At 47.1% G+C, this 24,076-nt stretch overlaps 1 protein-coding gene across 3 annotated transcripts in view; it reads right to left on the reverse strand.

Annotated features, from left to right (window-relative positions):
• The window catches only part of CYP4F22 (cytochrome P450 family 4 subfamily F member 22), a 57,399-nt gene extending 36,602 nt beyond the window's left edge, over positions 1 to 20,797 (reverse strand). Inside the window, exon 1 of one of the 3 annotated variants that reach the window (XM_074338003.1) lies at positions 20,642 to 20,797. Coding sequence is in view for 1 of the 3 variants with exons in the window: in XM_074338002.1 (XP_074194103.1) it covers positions 20,533 to 20,639 (107 nt within the window). In the remaining 2 variants the exon portion in view is untranslated. Of the gene's footprint in view, positions 1 to 16,677; positions 17,160 to 20,532 lie in introns of those variants that run through there. The other 2 variants (XM_074338002.1, XM_074338004.1) reach the window with 2 other exon arrangements.
• Between the last annotated feature and the right edge of the window lie 3,279 nt (positions 20,798 to 24,076).

Genomic DNA, 24,076 nt, shown 5'->3' on the forward strand with positions numbered 1-24,076 from the left:
ATGGGATGTAAAATAGTCCAGCCTCAGTGGAAAACAGTTTGGTGGCTCCTCAAAAACCGAAACATAAAATTACCATATGACCCAGCAATTCCACTCCTAGAATATACCCAAAAGATTTGAAAACTGGGATTCAGATACATGTACATGTGTGTTCATAGCAACACTGGTCACAATTGCCAGAAGGTAGAAACAGCCCAAGTGTCCATCAATGGGTGAATGAATGAATGAACAAATGTGCTCCATCCACATAATGGAATACTCATCAGTCATGAAAAGGAATGCAGCTGTGGCACACACTACCATGTGGATGAACCTCAAAAACATGATGCTGAGTGAGAGAAGCCAGACACAAAAGGCCACATCGTGTGTGATCCCATTGATAGGAAATGTCCGGAACAGGCAAATAAATCCATAGAGATAGAAAGCAGATTAGTGGTTGCCAGGGCCTCTGGGAGGAGGGAATGGAGTGAAACACAAACCCAGGGGAAAGCGGTATAAGATCTCCTTTTGGGATGATGAAAAAAATGGAAACTAGATAGAGGTGATGGTTGCCCAACATTGTAAATGTACTAAATGCCAGTGAATTACACACTTTAAAACGCTTAATTTTATATTATGTGAATTTTGCCTCAATAAAAAATAAAAAGAGAGTGCTCTGGCAGGAAACAGAGGACTCAAATGGGATCATTTGAATGATGTTTAATAAAAGCTCTAGTTTCAGGCCCAACCGTCCTCTTCAGAGTTTTGCTCTGCTCTCGGGCACAGCTTCTCCTGAGAATCTTCAAGACCCAAGCCCCAGAGGCCATCTGAGAGGGAAGATTGTGGGGAAGGCCAAGGAAGGAGACATGACCAAGTGGTGGTGGGGGAAGGCCTCACCTGGCAGTCTCCTTGAGGAGTTCCAGTCAAGAGGTGCAGTAGGTAAACGCTGTGCTTACCTTCTCTGATGGCCACATCAAAATTACAACTAAGCTACATAACAACCGTCATTGAGAATCACATAAAATCTTGCTGAACTGAAGACCTAAAACAAAGGACACGCTTAATTTTATATTATGTGAATATAAGAAGCCACCTCGAGACTGCTAGGAGAGGCAGAGACGCAGAACGGGCTGGTCCCACACCTGCATATGACCATTAAAAGTCAGGAGGAAGGGCGGCGGGATGGCACGAGCTCTGAACAACAGGGTTGCCGGTTTGATTCCCACATGGGATGGTGGGCTGTGCCGCCTGCAACTAAAGATTGAAAATGGTGACGGGACTTGGAGCTGAGCTGTGCCCTCCACAACTAGATTGAAGGACAACAATTGGATGTGCTCTGGAAAAACACACTGTTCCACAACATTCACCAATAAAATGGAAAAAGAAAAAAAATCAGGAGGGATATCTCGGCTATGGAAGTCCCCCTCCCTGTCCCCGGAAGAGGAAGAGGTCACAGCCCAGGGTTCCAGTGCTGGGAAGAGAAGTCCCCATGATTTCTGGTTGTGAAAACCAGCAGAGATGGTGACCGAGTGAGATGGAGGGCGGCTGCACTCCCAGTCGCTCCTGTTAAAGGGACCGTGCAAGGACTTTCTCTGAGCTCTAGTGCTGGGGCAGCACTTGGAAAGGTGGCAGGGACACATGGTGGGGAACTGAGTTGTCTGTTTGGGATGGGTGCTGGAGGAGCAGCTTTCTCCTGGACGGAGGAATTGGTGAAGGTCACTGTATCTTTGTTGAGCTCTTTGTTGAACCCTCCCTCCTCCAAGTCTGAGGGACGCAGGCAGTCACCATCTCTGAGTCTCCCCCGTTTGTTCACCATGCCCTCGTGATTTGAGACCCCATCCCACCCAACTTTCGGGCACACCTAAGCCGTTTCCAGTGGCTTTTTCATACAAACACCTGCCTTAGCTCATGCTGCAGACTTTCCTAGTGCCTCTCAAAGATCCGTGGAACCCAGACCATCAGAATCTGGCTTGAGCATGTCCTGTACCTCTGGCTGAGCAGCCCTAAGCCTGGCACCAGTGATAGCCAGCCTTGGCCACAGCTTGGACACTTGTGGCACTTCAAAGCACAGCATGGGCAGCAGCCACCTGTGAGTTTCTTTGTGGCTCCTGCGGGGTGGCCCCAGGTGGGACATGGGCTGCAGCTGAGCTTGACCTGCAGCAGATCCCCTCCAAGGCAGACCAGGGGTTGGCGCCCCCAGTGGCCAGCTTCGAAATGAGCTGGAGCATCACCCAGCGGCCTCCAAGAATAACACACCCAAGAGGTGGATTGGGCAGGCGCCAGAGTCCCGGCTCAGGCAGAGCCTGCTCAGTAGGGTCAACCCCTGCTCCACAAGTCCACCACTGGCGTCACAGCCAGTCTTCACAACTAGTGAGCCAGAAGGTCAACCCCTCCCATTGATGTGCAAATAGCAACAAGGGCAAATAGCAACAAGAGGAGGGCACTTACAAGCACACAAGGGCCTCACCTGGAGTGCATTTTCAAGTGACCAGAAAGACTGTGCCATCCAGCCCACAGCACACCTACATCACACCATTTTACTAAGACCGGAAGACATGGCAGCCCTACCTAATAAATAGAAACAAGCACACAGGCAGCCAAAATGGGGAGACAAAGAAACGTGTTTCAAATAAAAGAACAGAACAAAACTCCAGAAAAAGAACTAAACAAAATGGAGACAAGCAATCTACCAGACGCAGAGTTCCAAAGTCTGGTTATAAGGAAGCTCAATGATCTCAGGGAAAATATCAACAAAGAGATAGGAGACATAAAAATGGAGATAGACAACATAAAAAAGGACCAGTCAGAAATAAAAAATACAATATTGGAAATGAAGACTATATTACAGGGAATCAATAGTAAATTAGATGAAGCAGAGGATCAAACCAGCAACGTAGAAGATAAAGTAGCAGAAACCATCCAATCAAACAGCAAAAAGAAAAAATAATCCAAAAAATTGAGGAGAGTTTAAGGGGCCTCTGGGATAACATCAAGTATACAACATTCACATCATAGGGGTACCAGAAGGAGAAGAGAGAGAGAGAGCAAGGAATTGAAGACCTATTTGAAGAAATAATGACAGAAAACTTCCCTAACCTGGTGAAGGAAATAAATAACAAGCTGAGAAAGTGCAGAGTCCCAAACAAGATGAACCCAAGAGGCCAACCAAGACACATAATAATTAAAAGGACAAAGGTTAAAGACAAAGAGAGAATCTTAAAAGCAGCAAGAGAAAAGCAGTTACCTATAAGGGAGCCCCCATAATACTGCCAGCTGATTTCTCGGCAGAAACTTCGCAGGCCAGAAGGGATTGGCAGGAAATATTCAAAGCGATACAAAGCAAGGACCTACAACCAAGATTACTCTACCCAGCAAAGCTATTATTAGACTCAAAGAACAGATAAAGAGCGTCCCAGACAAGAAAAAACTAAAGGAGTTCATCACCACCAAACCAGTATTACAAGAATTCTTACAGGGACTTCTTTAAGACAATAAAATAAAACAAAATAAAATAAAATAAAATAAAATAAATGAATAATAAAATGGCAATGACTACATACCTATCAACAATTACTTTCAATAGAAATGGATTAAATGCTTCAATCAAAGATACGGGTGCTGAATGGGTAAGAAAACAAGACCCTTACATACGATGCCTACAAGAAATGCACTTCAGATCAAAAGACATACACAGACTGAAAGTAAAGAAATGGAAAATGACATTTCTTGAAAATGGAAACGAACAAACAAACAAAAAGCTGGGGGTAGTAGTACTTATATCAGGCAAAATAGACTTTAAAATGAAGACTATAACAAGAAACAAAGAAGGACCTAGTAATCCTACTTCTGGGTATTTATCTGAACAAACCCAAAATGCTACTTTGAGGGGATATGCTCATCTATATGTTCATTGCAGCATTATTACATAAGCCAAGACAAGAAGGCAACCTGGGTGTCCATGAGTAGGTGACTATATAAAGAAGTGGTACATATGTATATGCAATGGAATATTACACAGCCAGAAAAAAAGAATGAAATCTTGCCATCTGCAACAACATGGATGGACCTAGAGGGTACTATGCTGAGTGCAATAAGTCAGACAGTGAAAAACGAAAGTCATATAATTTCACTCGTAAGTGAAATCTAAAGAAAATAAATAAACAAATGAAACAGAAACAAACTCATAGATACAGAGAACATTTTGATGGTTGCCAGATAGGAGGAAGGTTGTGAGTGGGTGAAAAGGGAAAGGGATTAAGAAGTACAAATTGGTTGCTACACAGTAGTCATGGGGATGTAGGGTATAGCATAAGGAATATAGTCAATAATATTGTAATGACTATGTATGGTGTCAGGTGGGTACTAGACCTATTGGGGTGATAAATAGGAGGGGTGTTGGGGGCAGGGTGAAAAAAGTGAAGGGATTAAGAAATACAAATTGGTAGTTACAAAATAGTCATGGGGATGTAAAGTATAGGGAATAGAATCAATAACACAGTAATAACTAGTGCCAGGTGGGTACTAGTCAGGGGGATCACTTCCTAAATTATATAAATGTCTAACCACTATACTATATGCTTGAAAGTAATATAAAATAATATTGAATGTCAACTCTAATTGGAAAATTTTAAAAGAGGGGAAAGATCAATCATATTGTGATAGCGTGGTATGGTGTCAGATGGTTGCTGGACTTATCACGGTGATCACTTCTTTAGGACAGGAGATATAATCAATAATGTGGTAATAAGTCTGTATAGTGGTAGGTGGGTACTGTTGAATAACTATGATGTATACCTGAAATTAATATAATATTGTATGCTAGCTATATTTTAATAAATATCTTTTTAAAATAAGCACTAGTTTCAAAGAGATAGTACAGCACCCCGGGGGCTAGGAACAGCCAGGAGCCATCACCACCCCTGGGGTCTGGGACTTGAGGCCAAAGTAGTTACTGGTACCTGGACGAGATAGAGCTATGTGGGGAGGTCTGCCTGGCAGGGGCTGTGAATCTTCAGTCCAGGGACACAGACACCATGCATGGACCATACAGGAAAGGAGATGAGGTATTAACACCCTGAATTCACTCTCCTCCCTCCCTCCAATGCCTGCTGTGGCTCCCCCATTGGTTGAAACCAACCGGAAGCCACAAGGCAAAGGAGCCTGTTGAGTGGTCCATATAAGTCAGCCTCCCAGGACACAAAATAGGAAGCAGGGGGGAGAGATGAGATAGGAGATACCAGAGATTTGAAACAAAAACAAGAGCAGTTCAGAAGAGTGGGGTGAATGGGGGAGCAAATAGCCCCTTCCAACTCTTCACTCACCACTCTCTTGCTCATGGTCCACACACCAGCCACCTGTAGCCATTTTTTTCTAAACCTACCAAGGCCATCTCTCCCACCTCAAAACCTTTGCACATGCTGTTCCCTCTGCTTAGAACTCTTTTCCCTCTCACCTGCTCAGCTAACTCTTACTTATACTTCCGGTCTCAGCTCAAAAGCCATTTTCTCTGAGGGCCTCCCCACCTTCTGGGCTCAGTTCAAGCCCATACTCTACGTGGCCACATTCCCTGTGCATCTTCAGTCACAACAAAATTGTTCTTGGAATGATTGTTTAGTGAACGCTATATGGGTAGGCAGGGTCTTTCACCTATCCTTTTTGTTTTCCCCCCAGCCCCAGCTGACAGAGAGCACATATTCATTCAACAAACATCAAGTTCACAGAGAGTACTAGGCGAGGTCCTACAGTGAATAAACGAGATCACAGACTCCCTGGAGATTATATAAAGCATAATTAGAAACATAATGAATAAAAGTGTATTCTATGTGTTACATGCTAGGGAGGAAAATCCAGCAAGTTAAGGAGATAAGGAGGGCCTCTCTGAGGAGGTGATATTTGAGCAGAGTCCAGAAGGGAGGGAGGGGATATCTGGAGAAAAAACATTGCAGGCAGAGGGCACAGCCTGTACAAAGGCCCTGAGGCTGGACTGTGTCTTAAGGAACAGCCAAGAGACCAGGGAGGCTGGAGAAGAGTCAGCAAGGGGGAGAGTGGGAGGAGATGAGGACAGGGAGGTGACAGGATAGATTGTGCAGGGCCTGAAGGGCCACTGGCAGGACTTAGGTTTTTACTCTGAGAAAGGTGGGAGCCACGGAGGGTTCAGAGCAGAGGAGGATGGGACCTGACTTAGGTTTTAACAGACTCCCTCTAGCTGCAATATTATGGACCAACTAAAGGGGGTGCAAGAGCAGCAGGAGGATACTAGGGAAGTGGCTGTGGCCCTGGGTCAGCACAGCAGCGATGGAGGGACTGAGAGTTGTGAAAGGAGGAATTTATTTCAAAGGTGGAGCAGAGAGGATCTCTGCTGACACATTAGATGTGGTTGTGAGATGTTAACCTAGAAAAAAAAAGCCCTTTCAAAGTGAGAAGCAACAAGTGTTTATTTGTGGTCCAAAAGAATAGCTCTTCGTGAATCATTACTTCAGGCAGAAGCCCAGATACTGTTCCAATTAGGAAACAAATGCAAGGGGTGTTTAGGAGAAAGGGAAGGGGAACAATTACATCAGTAGAAGGAAGGCATTTCTGTGGGTGAAGATAACATAACATAATGATGTAAATTCTAAACAATGTTTTTACTTTTCAGTCCGGTTGTCATTAGTCTAGTAGTCACCATATCTTGTGGTTACCCTTGCAAACAATTTTGGGGGGCACAAGGTTGCTTTAGGCCCTCTCCAAAGGTGATTTTGCCGTTTTAACATTCCAGAGGTTTGAGGTCTAAGACGTACAAGGCAATTCCTCTGAGATGGCAGGTCTGGCTCCATTTTAAAGTGGCTCCGTTTATAGGATTATTATTACTATTATTTTGTTTATTTATTTATTTTTGACAGAGAGAATCAGAAAAGTCACAGGTGACTTCAAGGTTTGGGGCTACACAGCAAACAAAGAAAAGGAGTAAATAGGTTAGGGCCATATTTAGGCTCCATTTTCAATGGACAACAGGAGAAAAGGGAAAAAGAGATAAAGACAATAAATGGGAGGAGAGGGAGAGGATTCCTGAGGGAGGAGGAGGACAATAGCCACGAAGAGGCAGGTGGGTGCAGGGAGAGCCTTCGAGGGGCACAGGGAGGAGAGGCCGTGGTCCTCAGAAAGTCACTAGAGAGATGGAGAGCATGTCCTCCTAGAAAGTTGGGGCAGGGGCACTGCTGGGGAGGCGTAAGAGCTGGGAGGACCAACACTGCACCCAGAGGCGAGGTCCTTGCCTGTCCAACCTGGGCCAGAAATCCTACTGGTCGGATCACTCTGAACTAGGTGGGCAAACAGGCAAAGTCTCACTGGCTGGGATTAGCAAATAAAATGAGCTCACAGGGGGGGACTGGGAATCTAGTTTAGATAAAGTGGTCAGGGCTAGGCTTCTAGGAGGAAGTAACGTGTGAGTGATTCCTGAGTCATAGGAAGACACGAATTAGAGCATTGCAAGCAGTGAGTGGCGAGTGCAAAGGCTCTGGGGCTGAATGAGGGTGGCATCTTCAAAGAGCAAGAGGACCGTGGGCTAGTGTGGGGGACCCACTTGGAGAGACAGAGGGGAAACCAGATCATGATGGTTCTAGTGTATACAAGGCAGAAATGAGAACGACGAGGGAAGGATGCCCCAGAGCAGAGGGACAAGCAGGAGCCAACACCTGGATGCAAGGACGTGCCTGGCCCACACCTGTTTGGGATACAGGATGTCACCCTGCCTCTGTCTGCGTGATATAAACTATACAGCAAAGAAAAGGAGTAAATGGGTTAGGGCAAAAGTGACCTCCACCAGGGAACCAGTTGCTGTGGTTCATGACCACAGGCCACCCAGGCTGATTCAGCAAGTTTCTGTGTTATCAGAGGTCAGCTCCCCAAAGAGCAAAGCAACACAGCAGCAAACTATCCCCACTCCCCAGAGGACTTGCCTTAGGAATCTCTCCCTCTTCACTAGCTCCCAGAGAGGTTAAGCTTCAGGAAACTTCTCAAAAATACTTGCAGGCTGGATTCAGTCACCAATTGCTGTGTGACTTTCAGCAAGTTACTTCACCCCTCTGAACCTGTTGACTACTTTTTTGTTTGTTTTTTGATCCATCTGTAAACCAAAGGCTTAATACAGGCACCATCCTCTGCCTACATTACCACATTCATTCTCTACAATAAGGCAGGGATCATTTATAGGTAAAGAGATGGTGACTCAAAGGGAGGAATTCATTCGTTCAAGTCAGGATTTAAACCCACCGTCAGATTCCAGTGATGGCGAGGCTACAGAGAACCCAATCCTAAGATCCTCCTTAGCAAGCGTCTGGCACCCTGTGATCACTAAGCAGACAAGAGCTATTCTTATGACCATTAGCCGTACGGTGGTGTGGGGCCACCTCTCCCAGCCTTGGTTTCCTTGGCTGCAAATGGACTTAGAACCCTCCACTTAGAATTCTCTCCTCACTGGCTTTGGGAGGTATCAGAGCTATAATGTGCACAGAAATAAATGGTGGAGCGTTGGTAGTTCCTCAGAAAGTTAAACGTAGAGTTACCACATGACCCAGCAATTCCACTCCAAGACATAGACCCAAAAGAATGGAAAATGGTACTCAAACAAGAACATGTACACACATGTGCATAGCAGCACTATTCACAATAGCCCAAAGTGGAAACAACCCAAATGGTCCATCCACACAATGAAATATTACTCAACCATCAATGGGATTTATAGATGATGTAATACAGAATTGTACACCTGAAATCTATGTAATTTTACTAACAATTGTCACCCCAATAAATTAAAAAAAAAAAATATATATATATATATATATATATATATATATATATATATATATATATATTACTCAACCATAAAAAGGAATAGGTATTGACACATGCTGCAACGTGGATGAACCTCGAAAACATTATGCTGAATGACAGGAGCTAGACACAAAAGGACACATATTATATGGTTCCTTTCATATGAAATATCAAGAGTAGGTAATTCTTACAGGCAGACAGCAGATTGGTGGTTGGCCAGGGACTGAGGAGAGGGGGAATTGGGGAGTGATTACTTTATCGATATTGGACTTCCATCTGGGGTGATGAAAGTGTTATGGAAGCCTGAATTAGATGTGGAATCTCCCTGACCTCAAGCAGGTCCACTCCTCTGTCTGGGAGCCATGCAGGTGACACAGCGAAGTCACCACCCTAGGGCACAGGCGACTCAGCGCGAGGGCAGACAACAGAAGCCAGGATATTGGCCAGCTGGACCTGGTACTTTTCTCCTGGCCCAAGAGAACCCAGCCAGGGAGGCCCAGGGCTAAGTGGCTGTCCTAGGTTCAGAGAAAAGACTTTCTGTTATTATCACTCCTCTGTGCTCAGTCTTGTGCTGAATGCCCCCAAAAGGCAGCTCTGGAGCCAGCATCAAAGGAGCTCCCACTCTGGAAAGTACAGAGTTAGACATAGACACTCCCGACCACTCAGTGTCAGGACTGAGCTAGAGAAAGGAAGCGTTCCTAGAAAGGGGAATATAGGAAATAGGTTTTGAAGCATCTATAAGAGTCCAAATGAAAAAGCTTATGAGTATTTTACACACTTGTATACTTTACCAGTGAAAATGCAAAGATATAGGCAAATGAAAAAGCTTGTCAGTATAGTTTACACAATCATATACTTTACTAGCGGGGATGAAAACTGGTGACATCTAGCAAAATTATATATGCATTTATCCACTTAGAGAAATATATCCCAATGATTCTCTTGCAAAAATAAGAAAACATGAATGAATAAGGCTTTTCATAGCAGCACTATTTAAAATATCAAAAGACTGGAAATAGCCTGTATGTCCATCACTAGGTGCTAGTTAAATAAATTGTGGCACAGCCACACAATAGAGTATTATGCAGCTGTAAAAAGAAATAAGGAAGATCTCTGTGTACTGGTATGGAGAGACCTCCAGGAAACGGTTAAACCGTGTTAAGTGGAAAAACAGCAAAGTGGATTTTTACATATATATATATATATAATTACTTTTTAATTAAAAGATAGACCATGAAAAATTATCAATGGTGACCTGAGGAAGAGGCAAAGAACATGATGGAAGGTACAGGAATAGAAGCTAGATGTCTCTCTATATGTTTTGTAGAGTTGACTTAGGAAGCATCTAAATATCTTACATAATTCTAATATAATATATCTTAAAAATAATCCTCTCAGTTTACTCCCACTAGGATGGCTATTATAAAAACAAAAGAAACTAACAAGTATTGGTGAGAATATGGAGAAATGGAAACACTTGTGCATTGTTGGTGGTAATGGAAAATGGAAAACAGTATGGAGGTTTTTCAAAAAATTAAACATCCAATGCCATATTATCTAGCACTTCTACTTCTGGATATATACCCAAAAGAAGTGAGAGCATAAACTCAAACAGATATTTGCCTACTCATGTTCATAGCAGCACTATTCATAATAGCCCAAAGTGGAAACAACCCAAATGTCCATCAACAGATGAATGGATAAACAAAATGTGGTCCATCCATAAAATGGAATATTATTTATTCTTAAGAAGAAAGGAAATTCTGACCCATTCTACAACATGGATGAACACTGAAGACATTTTGCTAAGTGAAATAAGCCAGACACAAAAGACCAACATGATTCCACTTATATGAAGTCTCTAGAGTAGTCAAATTCATAGCGACAGAAAGTATTAATAGATGATGGGCACCAGGGGCTGGGGGAGGTGGATAGGAGTTAGTGTTTAATGGGGACAGAGTTTCAATTTTAGAAGACGAAAAAGTTCGGGAGATGGATGGTGGGATGATTGTTCAACAATGTGAATGCACTTAATGCCAGTGAATTGTACACTTGAAAATGGTTAAAATGGTAAATTTTATGTTATGTATATTTTACTACAATAAAAAAAGTAATATGGTATTACCTCATTTGAATGACCCAGTTACTATAAATTGCATTTGTTATAGTATATTTCAGAGATACTTTTTTAATGGGGGGAAATAGTAAGGTGAAATTTTTGATAATAATAATTATTACAATTAATTCTGTTATTTGAGATGCTTTGTAATTAGACAGTGTTCCTAATTGTACAATTATAACACACAATCTTATCAAGAGGTGTTGTGTCTATTGCTGCTGCTATTTTCAAAAATAAAAACTTTCGGGGCCGGCCCGGTGGCTCAGGCGGTTAGAGCTCCACGCTCCTAACTCCGAAGGCTGCCGGTTCGATTCCCACATGGGCCAGTGGGCTCTCAACCACAAGTTTGCCAGTTCAATTCCTCAAGTCCCGCAAGGGATGGTGGGCAGCGCCCCCTGCAACTAAAATTGAACATGGCACCTTGAGCTGAGCTGCTGCTGAGCTCCCCGATGGCTCAGTTGGTTGGAGCGCATCCTCTCAACCACAAGGTTGCCGGTTCGACTCCCGCAAGGGATGGTGGGCTGTGCCCCCTGCAACTAGCAAATAAAAACTTTCTATCCTCAAAAAAATTCCCTAAAAATCAAAAGCTTCAGGTTAATGGCATAACTACAGAAAGAAACTACTTCAAGGAACATTGTAGTACAGTAATTTGATGATGGCACACCCACAATGGGATTTATTCAAAAAAACAAAAGAACCAGAAAAAAAAACACCTTAAACTGTTTTTCATTAATTGTATTATTTAAGGTACTGTTGGTATGTTATTTTGAGAATTGATGTGTGTATTGTGGAATAAAGGAAATGTTGGTATCATTTAGAATTTGGATTTTCACTGTGGAAAAAAGAACATACAGTGCAGGTAGAAGATGGATCAGGTTAGGTAAAAATCCATGTATGAATTGGAAGTATCAGCAAAAATTCATGATGTGTTTTATTTTTTTTAAAAGAAGTGGGGATTGCCTATTTATGTCCAGTGAAAAGACATAGAAACAACACCTAACCCAACAGCCATGCACACCCCTAGCACCTCGACTGTGGTCTCTAAGTGTCACCTTCTAATAAAAAAAACAAGATCTCCTTAGAGAAATGGCTGAGCCCAGGCTGGAGGCAAGAAACGTACAAGATGTTCCTGACTTATCTTGTTACATCATAAAGCAAGAAAGCTACCTAACAGTCTTATCAAAAGAACACAGAGTCAAAGTGAAGAGAACCCCACTGGCCAAAAATGGAAGAATAATTTGATTATCAGTAATGATAAGAACTGCCGTGAATTGGCCCATTTCAGTAAATTCATGAGTTCATAAATGTATAGGAAAGGAATGTCATTATCTGCCTTTGGAGGATGTTAAGGGGCCCAATAATTATTTTGAAAACTAGGGGGAAAAAGAACCAAGCATTTATCTTTTTTGGGACTGGGGGGCATACTGGGGAACAGTTTTTCCAGGACCCATCAGCTCCAAGTCAAGCTGTTGTTTTTCCTCTAGTTGTGGAGGGCGCAGCTCACTGGCCCATGTGGGAATCGAATCAGCGACCTTGGTGTTACTAACACTGTGCTCTAACCCACTGAGCCAACTGGCCGCCCACGCATTTATCTTTTTATCTTGCCTTTCCCATGTGAATTGTCCCACTGGGTAACAAAATGGCAAATAAGAGCATGTTTCTCTTTCGAGAGGTATTCCAGCTAATAAATGAAGAAGAAATAATATTAATATCATTTCAATATCACTGTTATAACTTCTAATGAATTAATAGATCTAGGCAATGGTAATCAATGGGAGATAACATCACAAAGGAGAGACAATGGGTAGAGGTTACAGAAGAAATAAGATGGCTCATGAGTTGACTCTTGTCAACTGGATGACGGATATACATGGGGGCTCATTATACAATTCTCTCTACTTTAGAATATGTTTGAAATGTTCTATTTAGAGGAAAGGTTTAAAGCCCTTTGCCCTGTGTCATTCTCTCAAAGCCAGGTAGTGACACCTAGAAGCCCATAGGTGCTTGGTAAATATTTCTCAGGGAGTGCCAACATTTGGCCCCATTTACTTCACATTTGTTCATGGCCTCTAGCATACTGCCAAGGGCTGAGCTCACAATTTCGCTATAATATCCAGTCCTCGGTTACAAAACTCCCTTCTTTCCTATTCCAGGACCAGGTGTCTGAGATTAAATCTCACCTCTGCTCTCCCAGAAAGGCGCAACTAAAGTCAACTTGTGACTGTGGCGGACCTTAGAATAGCCCCAGCTGAAGGTGGTGGGACTGATGACTCGTACCACGACTTGCTTTTCCCTTTGGCAAATTGGGTTCAACCACTTCTGGAGCTGGCCTGCCCCAGCTTCAGTGATTTGGCTGTGGTTCCAGATTGGCTTGAGGCTCAGCTCTAAGGCCAGCTGGCTGCTGGGGAGCCAGGGCTAGCAGGGAAGCCTGGGTTGGACAAATGCCCCAGATGTATTATTTCTGATAATATATGACCAGAAAGTGGGAGTCTGGCCATAATAGATTATCCTGTGGGCTGGACCTTTGCTGGCGAGGCTGGAGCAGGTGGGTAGATAGGTAGAAATGACTTCTTACTCATCTAATGCTTTCCACAAGCTAGCACAGTTCTAAGCTCTGTACATTTATCAGCTGGTTTAACTCTCACAATATCCCTATGAAGTTGGTACTATGGTCCTATTTTAGAGATGGACAAAATGAAAGCTAGAGATTATGCCACTTGCTCCAGCTAGTAAGCACCAGAGTGAGAATTTGAATCTGGGTGAGTTGGCTGACCATAGGTCAGCAAACTATTAAAAGGCCACATAAAGCTGAACGAAATGAAATCACTACCCTGAAGAGATATCTGCACTCCCATGTTCACTGCAGCATTATTTATACTGGTCAAGACCTGGAAACAACCTAAGTGTCTGTCGATGGATGAATGGATAAAGAAGAATATATATATATATATATATATATGCCACAAAAAATGGTAACTATATGAGGTGATGGATGTGTTAACTAATCTTATTGTGGTAAACATTTTGCAATATGTACAAATATCAAACCAACTCACTATATACCTTAAACTTACACATTGTTATACGTCAACTGTATCTCAATAAAGCTGGGGGCAGGAGGAAGTCACACAGTAAATATTTTCAGCTTTGCACACCAGATGGTCTCTATCAAAACAACTGAAGTTTGCTGTTATAGCATGAAAACAGTCATAAACAATATATAAACAAATGGAAAAGGATGTATTCCAATAAACCTTCATTTACGTAAACTAGTGGTGGTACACCCATACAATGAAATACTATTCGGCCATAAAAAGTAATGATGCATGATAAAAAGCACTGATTGTTATTATAACGTGGACGAACCTCAAAAACATTATGCTCAGTGAAAAACAAAAAGCCAGACACAAAAAGTCACATATTATATGATTCCATTTGTATGAAATACCCAGAGCAAGCAAATCCATAGAGGCAGAAAACAGACCGGTGGTTGCCAAGGGCTGGAGAGTAATGGAGAGTGACTGTTAAACGGGTACAGGATTTTATCTCAGGGTGATGAAAATGTTCTGGAACTAGATAGTGGTGGTGGTTGCCCAACATTGTGAATGTCCTAAATACCACTGATTTGTACACTTTAAAATGGTTCATTTTATGTTAGGTGAATTTCACCTTGAAAACAAATAAACAAACAAACAAAGAAACATTATTTACAAAACAGACAGCTTGTCCATAGGCTGTAGTTCACCCACTCCTGCTGTATGACATCTCTTAACAAAACCCAGAGCTGAATAAAAAAACCACAGGCACATAAAATCTTAGCTCAAAAACCCGCAGACAGCAATTTGTATTATTATTATTATCAGGGTCTTCATTATTATAATATTACAGCTACCAAAGTAAATATTAACTCTGACCTTGGTCCCAAGCTCAGTCCTGCCCCAAGTTCGTGTTCCTCTGGCCTCTGGGCCTGGTCCCAGCCTCACTTCAGATCCAGGCTACAGGGCTCTGCCTGTCTATGACAATGCCACCTCCATTAGAGCTGTCCCCACTCCCTGGACAGGGACTGCTCTCAGGAGACCCCTGGTCTGTCCGCAGCTGTAGGGCTGTTCACCTACCCTGGCAAGAGGGCCTCATGAGGTGGGCGTGAAGTAGGGGTAGGAGGCTGATTCATCATGGGAACCCCAGCCTTTTCGCTGTCACCCAGGCCCAGCCCAGACGAGGTGTCTTGGAGAGTGGGGGCCTGTATGTGTATGTATGCGTGTATGTGTGCGTGTGTTTCATCGCCTGACCCCAAACTGACCCCACATCCTCAATCAGGCCTTTCATGCACTCAGCAATCCCTCCCTGCAGCCCACTTGGTCCCTGGCCTGTATTGGGCACTTCTGGGTACCCCAAGACTCAGCATCTCCTAGTCTCAGGGGGATAGAACCAGATAGAGAAACTCCCAGCCCTAAATGGGTGGGTCTGGGTCAAAAGGAGGAACCCTAGGCTAGGGAGCCAGGATGGGAAAATCAGGCAGCCACGGGTCATCAGGGAGGCTTCTTGGAGGTAGGTTCCTACCCCAGAAGATCACAAATCTCAAACAGACCCTAAGGGAAATGATGGCCAGCCATGATATGCCCCTGTCTCAAACTTGACCCAGCCTCTGCCACCAACTCCAAGCTTTAAAAGGGACTCAAGACTGCCTGTCTGGCTGGCCCATGAATTCCTGGGTGTGAAGTCGCTCTGCAGACAGTCTGCAAACAATTCTCCAGTGTAAAAGGTCATAATTACATTGATTCTGACCCAGCCACAGGAAACGTGCACTTGGCTTAAAGCCTTCTTCAGGTGCTAGCTTTGTGACTTTGGCCAAGTTACTTAACCTCTCTGAGCTCATTCACCTGCTGGGTAAAATGGACATAAAACAGTTAAATAAAACTGCAAGAGTCCCCCAAAGCCACAATCAGTGGGAAAATCAGAGGTAAACACCCAGGGTCCATAATGCTAAATCAAGGTAATCCCCAAGTGGGCATCAGGGGGGGAATCTCATGTGACAGTCATCCCCACAGCATCCCGGGGCTCCCCCCTGGTGGATGCAGGGCTGGGACTAAAGGCAAATGAGGCACAAAGACAGGATCCGAATTCATGATTTTCCCTTTTATCCATGGCTCCAGTATGTCTTCACACAACACTGTTCCTGATCCTGTCTTTATCTAAAATGTTGGTATTTTGTTCATCGTGGATTTTTTTTGCACTCACTTTGGTTTTTTAAAATACTGAATTAAAATACTACTTATCTTAATGGCTGAGATTTTTGGCACTGCCTTAAATTTTGTGCATGAGGAGGATGCTTCACTCTCCTCACTCTAGTCCCTGCCCCAGATGGACACACAGCCCACATCTGCACGTGGCTCTACCAGGCAGAGCCTCCATCCCCAAATCCTTGGAAACGGGGACTCAGAGGAAGATATTTCCTCGGATTACCCTAGGGAGTGGCCCCCACTCACTCTCTCCCCTAGCACCCTATTCTCTGAGCTTCCACTGTGTGTCCAGCTTTGTGGTGAGCGATGTTGGGTCCCCAGAAAGAGGAAACTGGATGTCTGAGCATGCCCCCTGGGAAATCCCAGGCCTGGTTAACCCTGGGCATTCCCAGGCTCGCCCAGGGCCCGCCCTGCACTGAATGCACAGCCTGGTGGGTTACCTGGAAACTCACCAGGCTGGTTTTGAGGTGGGAGGCCCACAGTGAAGCAATTTACAGGGCAGCCCCAGCCACATCGAGCCCATCCTACCTGACGCTCAAATAAAGGGGAGGCAGGCTCACTTCTGCCGGACTCAGCCACAGACCAGGGGAAGAAGGAGGACCCCTCACTGTCAACCAGGTGAGCCCAGATGCCAGCGCATGGGACAAAACCAGGGTCAGGAAGGCCCTGGCCCAATCCCTGCTCTCAGCTACACCTGGTGCCTTGGGATCAGGAGCTGGAACTGGATGAGAGGGGACATTTCCTGGTCCCCTGGGCTCAGAGTGGACCTTGCCCAAAATAATCCCCAGCCCCTGCACCAGTTCTCTGCCTGAGCTTGAAGAGCTGGCAGCAAAGGCAGGAGGCAGTGCCAAATTCAGGTCTCTCCTCTCCCCTCCCCCCCGCACAGCCTGTCTTACCAGTTGGGCGGGCACCTCAGAGTACTCTGTGGTGGCCAGCAGCAGTTATTGAATAATCAGGAACCAGATAGGGCTCGCTGGGTTGGCCTCAGTCTACCTCTCTTGAGAATGGGCAATTTGTTGGAGTCTGAACTACCTGGCCTCCTGGTGCCTCCTGGGAGGGCCTGGCTTACTGACTCTTGACCTCAGCCTTGGGGGGACAGGATAGAATGGGGGAGCCCCTGAGACCCACATGACCTTGGCCCAAGGCACTCTGTCCCCATGCCACCACTGCCTCCCGCCCACAGCTCTGCAAGGGGCAGCTGTGTCATTCACCGCTGGACTTTGACAGTGGCCAAAGACACCGTTCAGTTCTCCACGCCTGTCTTCTTCCAACTTTGCCGAGGTCTCTGCTGAGGTCAACCGGATATGTCCCCCGGAAGCTGGAACCCCACAATGGTGGTCCAGGGTATCGTCTGGATCCTGCTTGGATTATTGCTGTGGCCGGAGCCGGGAACAGGTGGGTCAGAAGGCAGAGGCCTTGGGGCAGGACAATCAGTTCTGCAGAAGTATACTGCTGTCCCCTCTATGTTCAGCCCCGTACAGAGTGACTGGAGACCCCCAAGAGACCCCAGGCTCAAGGAACCACCAGTCAGGGGACACAGATGCTCCCAGGTCCACAAGGTCTGGGTAGGGGTAGGGGAAAGACCTGGGGACAGAAGAACAAAAATCAGGAAAGCTTCCTGGAGGAGGAGACTTAGATATATGACAGGAAGGAGAAGAGTTTTACTTGGGGAGAAGCAGGAAAGGGCATTTTAGGCAGAGAGAAGAACAGAGGAATTACAGTGTGGACTCTCTGGAGAAGACCCTGGATTTCTGGGTTCAGATCTGCCTCTGCCTCTGCCTCTTCCAAGTGGTGTGACTTTAGGCAGGTCATCTACCCTCTCTGTGCTCATAGGGTCATTGTGAAGATTAAATCTGTTAAGTTATGTAAGTCACTTAGAATAGTGTCTAGCATATAGTAAATGTTTAATAAATGTTAGTTATTATTTAACAACCCATTCCAGCTCTGAGCCCAGCACTTCTGGGTTTCAGATTGAGCTGCTGACTTTTCCCCCACAAGGCACAGGTCCAAACTCTCCTCCCCTGGGCATCCTCCATACACCTTTCCCTCTAAAATTCCCCAAACTGCAACCCATCACAAAAATATTGTCCATATTTCCCTCAAAATACCTGGGGACTCTGCCCCTTTTGTCCATCATATTGCCACCACCCTAGCTTTGGCCACCTTTATTTCTCACCTCTACACTGGCTCCCCTTCTCTACTCTAACTAGCTTTCTAAAAATGCATTCTCCACGTGGCCGCCAAAGGAGCAATCTTAGAGCACCAGCCTGGCTGTGTGTCTCTCCTGTTCATGAACCTACCATGGCTCCGCAGTGCTTAGATAGTCTGAGCTCCTTAACCTGTTGTCTGTGCCTCGGTTTCCTCATTCACACGAGGACAGTGTTGGGGGTCACAGGTTGTCAGATGGAAAGTTGGGGGCATTGAGAAGATGTGGAAGAAGCAGAGGGAGGTTCAGGAACAGAGGGTGCTGGGCCGTGAAGCTAATGCCATCCCTCCTCCTGCAGCATCCTTGCCCCTCCTCATGGACTCGGTCATCCAGGCCCTGGCTGAACTTGAGCAGAAGGCGCCAGTCACCGAGGCCACCCACACTGCCACTGTATGGTGGCTGTCAGCCCAGGACTCTGGCCCGCAAGATCCCCTCTATCCCTTCGTGCTGGAAGGATGGAGTCTCAAGGCCACGGAGTTGGATCCCCCTGCACTGAGCCCAGAGCTTCAAGGCTTGATCAAGGAGGTGGCCCGACATGGTGTGCATGGTGGGCAGGAATATGGGGTGGTGCTGGCACCCGATGGTTCAACAGTGGCTGTGGAGCCTCTTCTGGCAGGGCTAGAAGCAGGGCTGCAGGGGCACAGGGTCATAAACTTGCCCTTGGATAGCACAGCCACCCTTCTGGGTGCCGGAGCTACCTTTCCAGATGTTGGAGCTGTGGTTCCTGATATAAAAGCCACCTCCCCAGAACTCAGGGATACCTCTCCAGGTGTCACCTCTGCAGATGTCAGAGCAGTATCTCCAAATGTTAGAGCCACAAATCTTGATGTGGGAGCCGCCTTTCCAGGTGTCAGAGCACCCTCTCCAGATGACCAAGCCTCCTCGCCAGATGCTAAAACCGAGTCCCCGGCCACTGTGGACAGCCTCCTGGTGGTCACTTTGGCCAGAGACCTGGGCCTCACTTTTCTCCAGAGCCCCCAGACCCGGAGAAATCCAGGCCTAGGAGCTGAGGGCTGCTGGGACAAGCTCTCTGACCCCCGGAACTTCACGCTCCTGGACCCTGAGGCATCACCACTCACCACAGCCTTCCTCAATGGTGCTCTGGATGGGGCCCTCCTTGGAGACTACCTGAGTCGGGCCTCTGAGCCCCGGCCACCCCTCAGCCACCTGCTAAGCCAGTACTATGGAGCTGGGGTGGCTGGAGACCCAGGATTTCGCAGCAACTTCAGACGGCAGAATGGAGCTGCTCTAACTTCAGCCCCCGCCCTGACCCAGCAGGTGTGGGGGACCCTCATCCTGCTACAGAGGCTGGAGCCAGCACACCCTCAGCTGCAGGGCATGAGCCTAGAACAGCTGGGGGAGGTAGCCATCCGTGCCACCAAGGAGTTCACTGAGGCTTTCCTGGGTGAGAATGGCTGCCACCCCCTGTGACTCTTTCTCTCACAGACAGGGACATTCTCAGCTCCATGTGATCTGGGGAGATCCAGGACTGGGGGATTCCAGAGTGAGCAATAGGGCTCTGACTAAGAGGCCAGGGCACCTGTACAGGTGAGGAAAGGCTAGATTCAGGTCTTGCAGGATATATAGGAGTTCATCTAACAAAAAAGTGAGGAAGAAAGCATTGCAGGAGGTGGGCTCAGCACATGTAAAGGCACAGAGATTGAAATGCAAGTTCAGCCAGTTACTCCTGTGTATCTTTCGGTGAGTTGCTTCACTTCTCTGAACCTAACTTTCTTCAGTGAGGCCGGGAAATCATAGCTACCTCTTGTATTTGCTGGATGGTTTAAGAAAAATAAACATGTAGAACAAGTAGCACACAAGTGAAGTATAAAAAATACGGGCCAAGATCCCTCTGTTTTCATTATAGCTGTCTCTCCTAGGGCTCAGAGCAGGGCCAGCTGCAGAAAGTGGGTCCTGGATTGTAAAGAGCCTTGAAGTCTGAATTACAGTTCTTGGGGTTTATCCTGAAGGGGGTGGGAGTCATGCGGTTATTCCAACAGGACTGGAATGCTGTTAGATTTAGTTAAGTTAGATCCCAGTGGAGGCCAGTGTGGTGTGAAATTGAACTGTCCCCAAATCTGGAAGGAGGCTGGGAGAGTGGCCCATATATGCGCTCTTACGGGGTGCAATTAGCAGGCAGAGAAACGATGGCTGACTCCAGCCCTGGACGCCCTTACCCGCAGGGTGCCCCGCCATCCATCCCCGTTGCCGCTGGGGCGCCGCGCCATACCGGGGCAGCCCGACGCCGCTGCAGCTGCCGCTCAGGTTCTTGTACGTACATCATACCTACTTGCCTGCGCCACCCTGTACCGCTTTCGCGCGCTGCGCCGCGAACATGCGCTCCATGCAGCGCTACCACCAGGACACGCGTGGCTGGAACGACATTGGCTACAGGTAGGCGGGACCTGGCGGGATGGGGACGAGGCCGGTTTTACAAGAGGTAGACCCTGAGTAGGCGGAGCCTGACGCAGGGGTCGGGATTGGAACAGCAAACCTGGCGAGACGGAGGCGTGTGAGGTGGGTGGGGCCAAGGTGGAGAGAGGCGTGGCCTAGGCAAGGGTGGGTCCTTAACAGAGACCAATACTCAACACTGGGACCCTTGGATCTGCGGTGGGACTAGGAAAGGAGGCGGGACCTGAGAGGGGGGCAGGACCTGTGGTAGCGGCTAGGGCTGGGGCGGGGCAGTGATGGGGTTTGGCCTAAGACAGAAAAGGGCTGTGAACGGGAAAAGAACTGGACTTGAAACAATGGGGAGGGGGCTGGACATAAAGGGGCGTGGCCAATGCCGAGGGACGGATCCAGAGAAACAGGAGGGTTTCTGAAGTGGCATTTGGTGGGGGAGTGGGACGAGGCTGGGCCAGGCAGAGACAGCGCGACCAGGCAGGACTTGGGGTGGGTGTGGCCATTGGCACAGATATGGGGCGGGCGCCTCCTGACACCGCGCAATACCTGCTCCCCTCTTCTCTGCAGTTTTGTGGTGGGCTCAGACGGCTACGTATACGAAGGCCGAGGCTGGGACCGGGTTGGCGCGCACACACTCGGCCACAACTCCCGCGGCTTTGGCGTGGCCTTCGTGGGCAACTACACCGCGGAGCTGCCGGCCGAGGCCGCGCTGCGCACAGTGCGCGACGTGTTCCCCAGGTGCGCGGTGCGTGCGGGATTCCTGAGGCCGGACTACGTGCTGCTGGGCCACCGCCAACTTGTGCGCACCGACTGTCCTGGTGACGCGCTCTTCCACCTGCTGCGCACCTGGCCGCACTTCGATGCTGTGAGTCGGCGATGCCCGCACTACCTCGGCCTGCCACCCATCTGACACAAGCTCAGCCTGCCTGCCTGTACAACTTCAGCAGGCCCCTCTCTCCTTCCTGTAACCCCTATGCCCACACAGCCAGGCCCCTGATCTCCCTTGCAGCCTTTCTGTTGAGGCAACTTAGGCCCAGCCTTAAGTTGTTCTGCTCTCAACATTTACTCCCCACCATCGCGTCCTCTGCCTGCACAACCGCAGCCTACTCCCTGACCTCAGCCTCCAACACGTCTGCTCTCCTAAACAGAGAAAGGACCCTGACCCCTGCAGCAGACCCTCTGCCCTCACGACCTCAGCCTGGCCTGCATCACCTACACCCAAGTCACAAACCTCCTGCCCACACAACCGCGTTCCAGCCTATCCAACCTTGGCCTCATCCCAGCCTCCTACCCAAAGGCCTTCTGTCCACACAACACTCACCTAGCCCGTTACCCTCTACAGAAAACCCCTTTGCCTGCATAATCTCTGTGAAGCTGCTAACCCTGTGTTGCAGTCTTCTGCCTAGACAATCTCAGCCCTGGGGATGCTTACTCAGCCCCAGCTCCCTGACTGCTGATGACAATTCTTATGCTGGAGCAATCTAGGCCCAGCCAGCACAACCTCGGCCCCACCCCCTGACCTCCATCACTAAAATATCTCTATACTCACACACCTGCAGGACCTCGTGCTACCTGCATACTGCCATTCTTATTTCATTAAGCTGGACTGCAGTCAGTGGTGCACCCACCCCCTCACTTTGTCCTCTTCCCCATGCAGTGGCCCACCGTGAGGAGGGGAGACCCAGCCCCACCCCACCCCCCAAGCCTCACCCTCTCTCATCTTTTTTAGAATGTGAAGCCAAGAACCGCCAGGAGGGCCTCCAGGAGCTCCAAGAGAAAGCCAGCTCCAGTGACCCTGCCAGCCACAAACCTCCAATAAAGAGACTGTGGAAAGAAAACCTGTGTCTGTGCATCATCTGTGTTTGCACACGTCGTCTTAGTTTTGGTTTGCCCAGAAGAAGACCCTGAGACAAGAATTCCAGTGCAAGTAGTTTTGGAGGTGATCCCAGTACATAACAGTTGGGGAATAAGGATGAGTGGTAGGGAAGGGAAGGCAGCGCGGAAAGGGTGCTTTATCAAGCAAGTTGATACTGGGGGCACAGGTGCTCACTCCCACTGTGAACCTCTGGGGGACAGCATAGGACACACACCTCAAAGTCATCCCACCCAAGGGGCAAGGGAGCTGGGGTATTGATCCTCCAGCTCCCATAGTCATTGGCTGAGGGCTACTCTTGGGGAGGTGTTAATTGTCTGGCACTTTCGGGCTGTTTGTTGCATGGGCAGAGTGGACTCCATCTGTCAAAGAAAGTCCTCCAGCAAAAATGCAAGGAATTGGGAGTGGGGCCAATATGCACTGAAGTGGTAAATGCTCAGAGATACGGTAGAACACGGGGAGATTCCACATGTGTGTGCAGTGAGTCGCCTGATACAGTATGAATAAGGTGGGCATAGCTAAGGCATGTGCACCTTCGTGAACACGACTGGCTCCAGGAGAAGGGTCTTTGGCTCTTACTGAAGACTCTCCTGCTCAGAATGGATTATAGAATTTGTGAGGGCCAGTGTAAATGAAAATGCAGGGCCCCTGTTCAAAAAGCAAGAACTTCAAGACAGCAATAGCAGAGCATTAACTCAAACATAGTGTGGAGTGCTTCTGAGTGTGGGGTCCTGAGTGACTACTGCACATCAAGATGGTCCCACGCACCTCACCTGGTGGATTCTGGTCACCTTGCCTTTGTACAAACTGTTCCTTCGACCTAGCATGCGCTTCCCATGCTTCAGGTTGCAAATGTCACCTCCTCGGGGAGGCCCTCCTGGATTTTTGCAGCTCAAAAAGTGTCACTTCTGCTCAGCTTGTACAGCAATCTGTCTATTTTCTTCCAAGTCCTCCTCACTTGCTAGAAATGCCCCGCATTTGTGTTCAGGATCTGTTTCCCTGCCTAAACTGTGAGCTCCAGGAGAGCAGAAATTGTGTTCATTTAGTTCCCTGTGACTTCTCCAGCACTTAGCACATAGTAGGCACTCAGGAAACATTTGTTGAATAAAAGAAGGCTCCCATTATGAATCTTCTGAAACTGATATTATCATTGTGTTGTACAAATATGGAAACCAAGGCTCAGAGAGAGGAAGTGACTTGCCTGAGGTCACAAAGCAAGAGAGGGATCATCTGGCACTGGAACCCACTCCTGGACCAGGATTCTACTGACTCCTATGCTGACTCACTTATTCCTCAGAATAGAATTTGCCCATCTCTTTTTTTCAAGAAAACATTTATTAGGGAACGGTACCAAAATGTACAGCTCAATGAATTTTCACAACCAAGCACATTCATGTAACCAACACCCAGCTCAAGACATAGACTTCTTAAATTTGTTATGTGAA

This window comes from Rhinolophus sinicus, linkage group LG07 (genome assembly GCF_036562045.2).
Source record: "Rhinolophus sinicus isolate RSC01 linkage group LG07, ASM3656204v1, whole genome shotgun sequence".
NCBI lineage: Eukaryota > Metazoa > Chordata > Mammalia > Chiroptera > Rhinolophidae > Rhinolophus > Rhinolophus sinicus.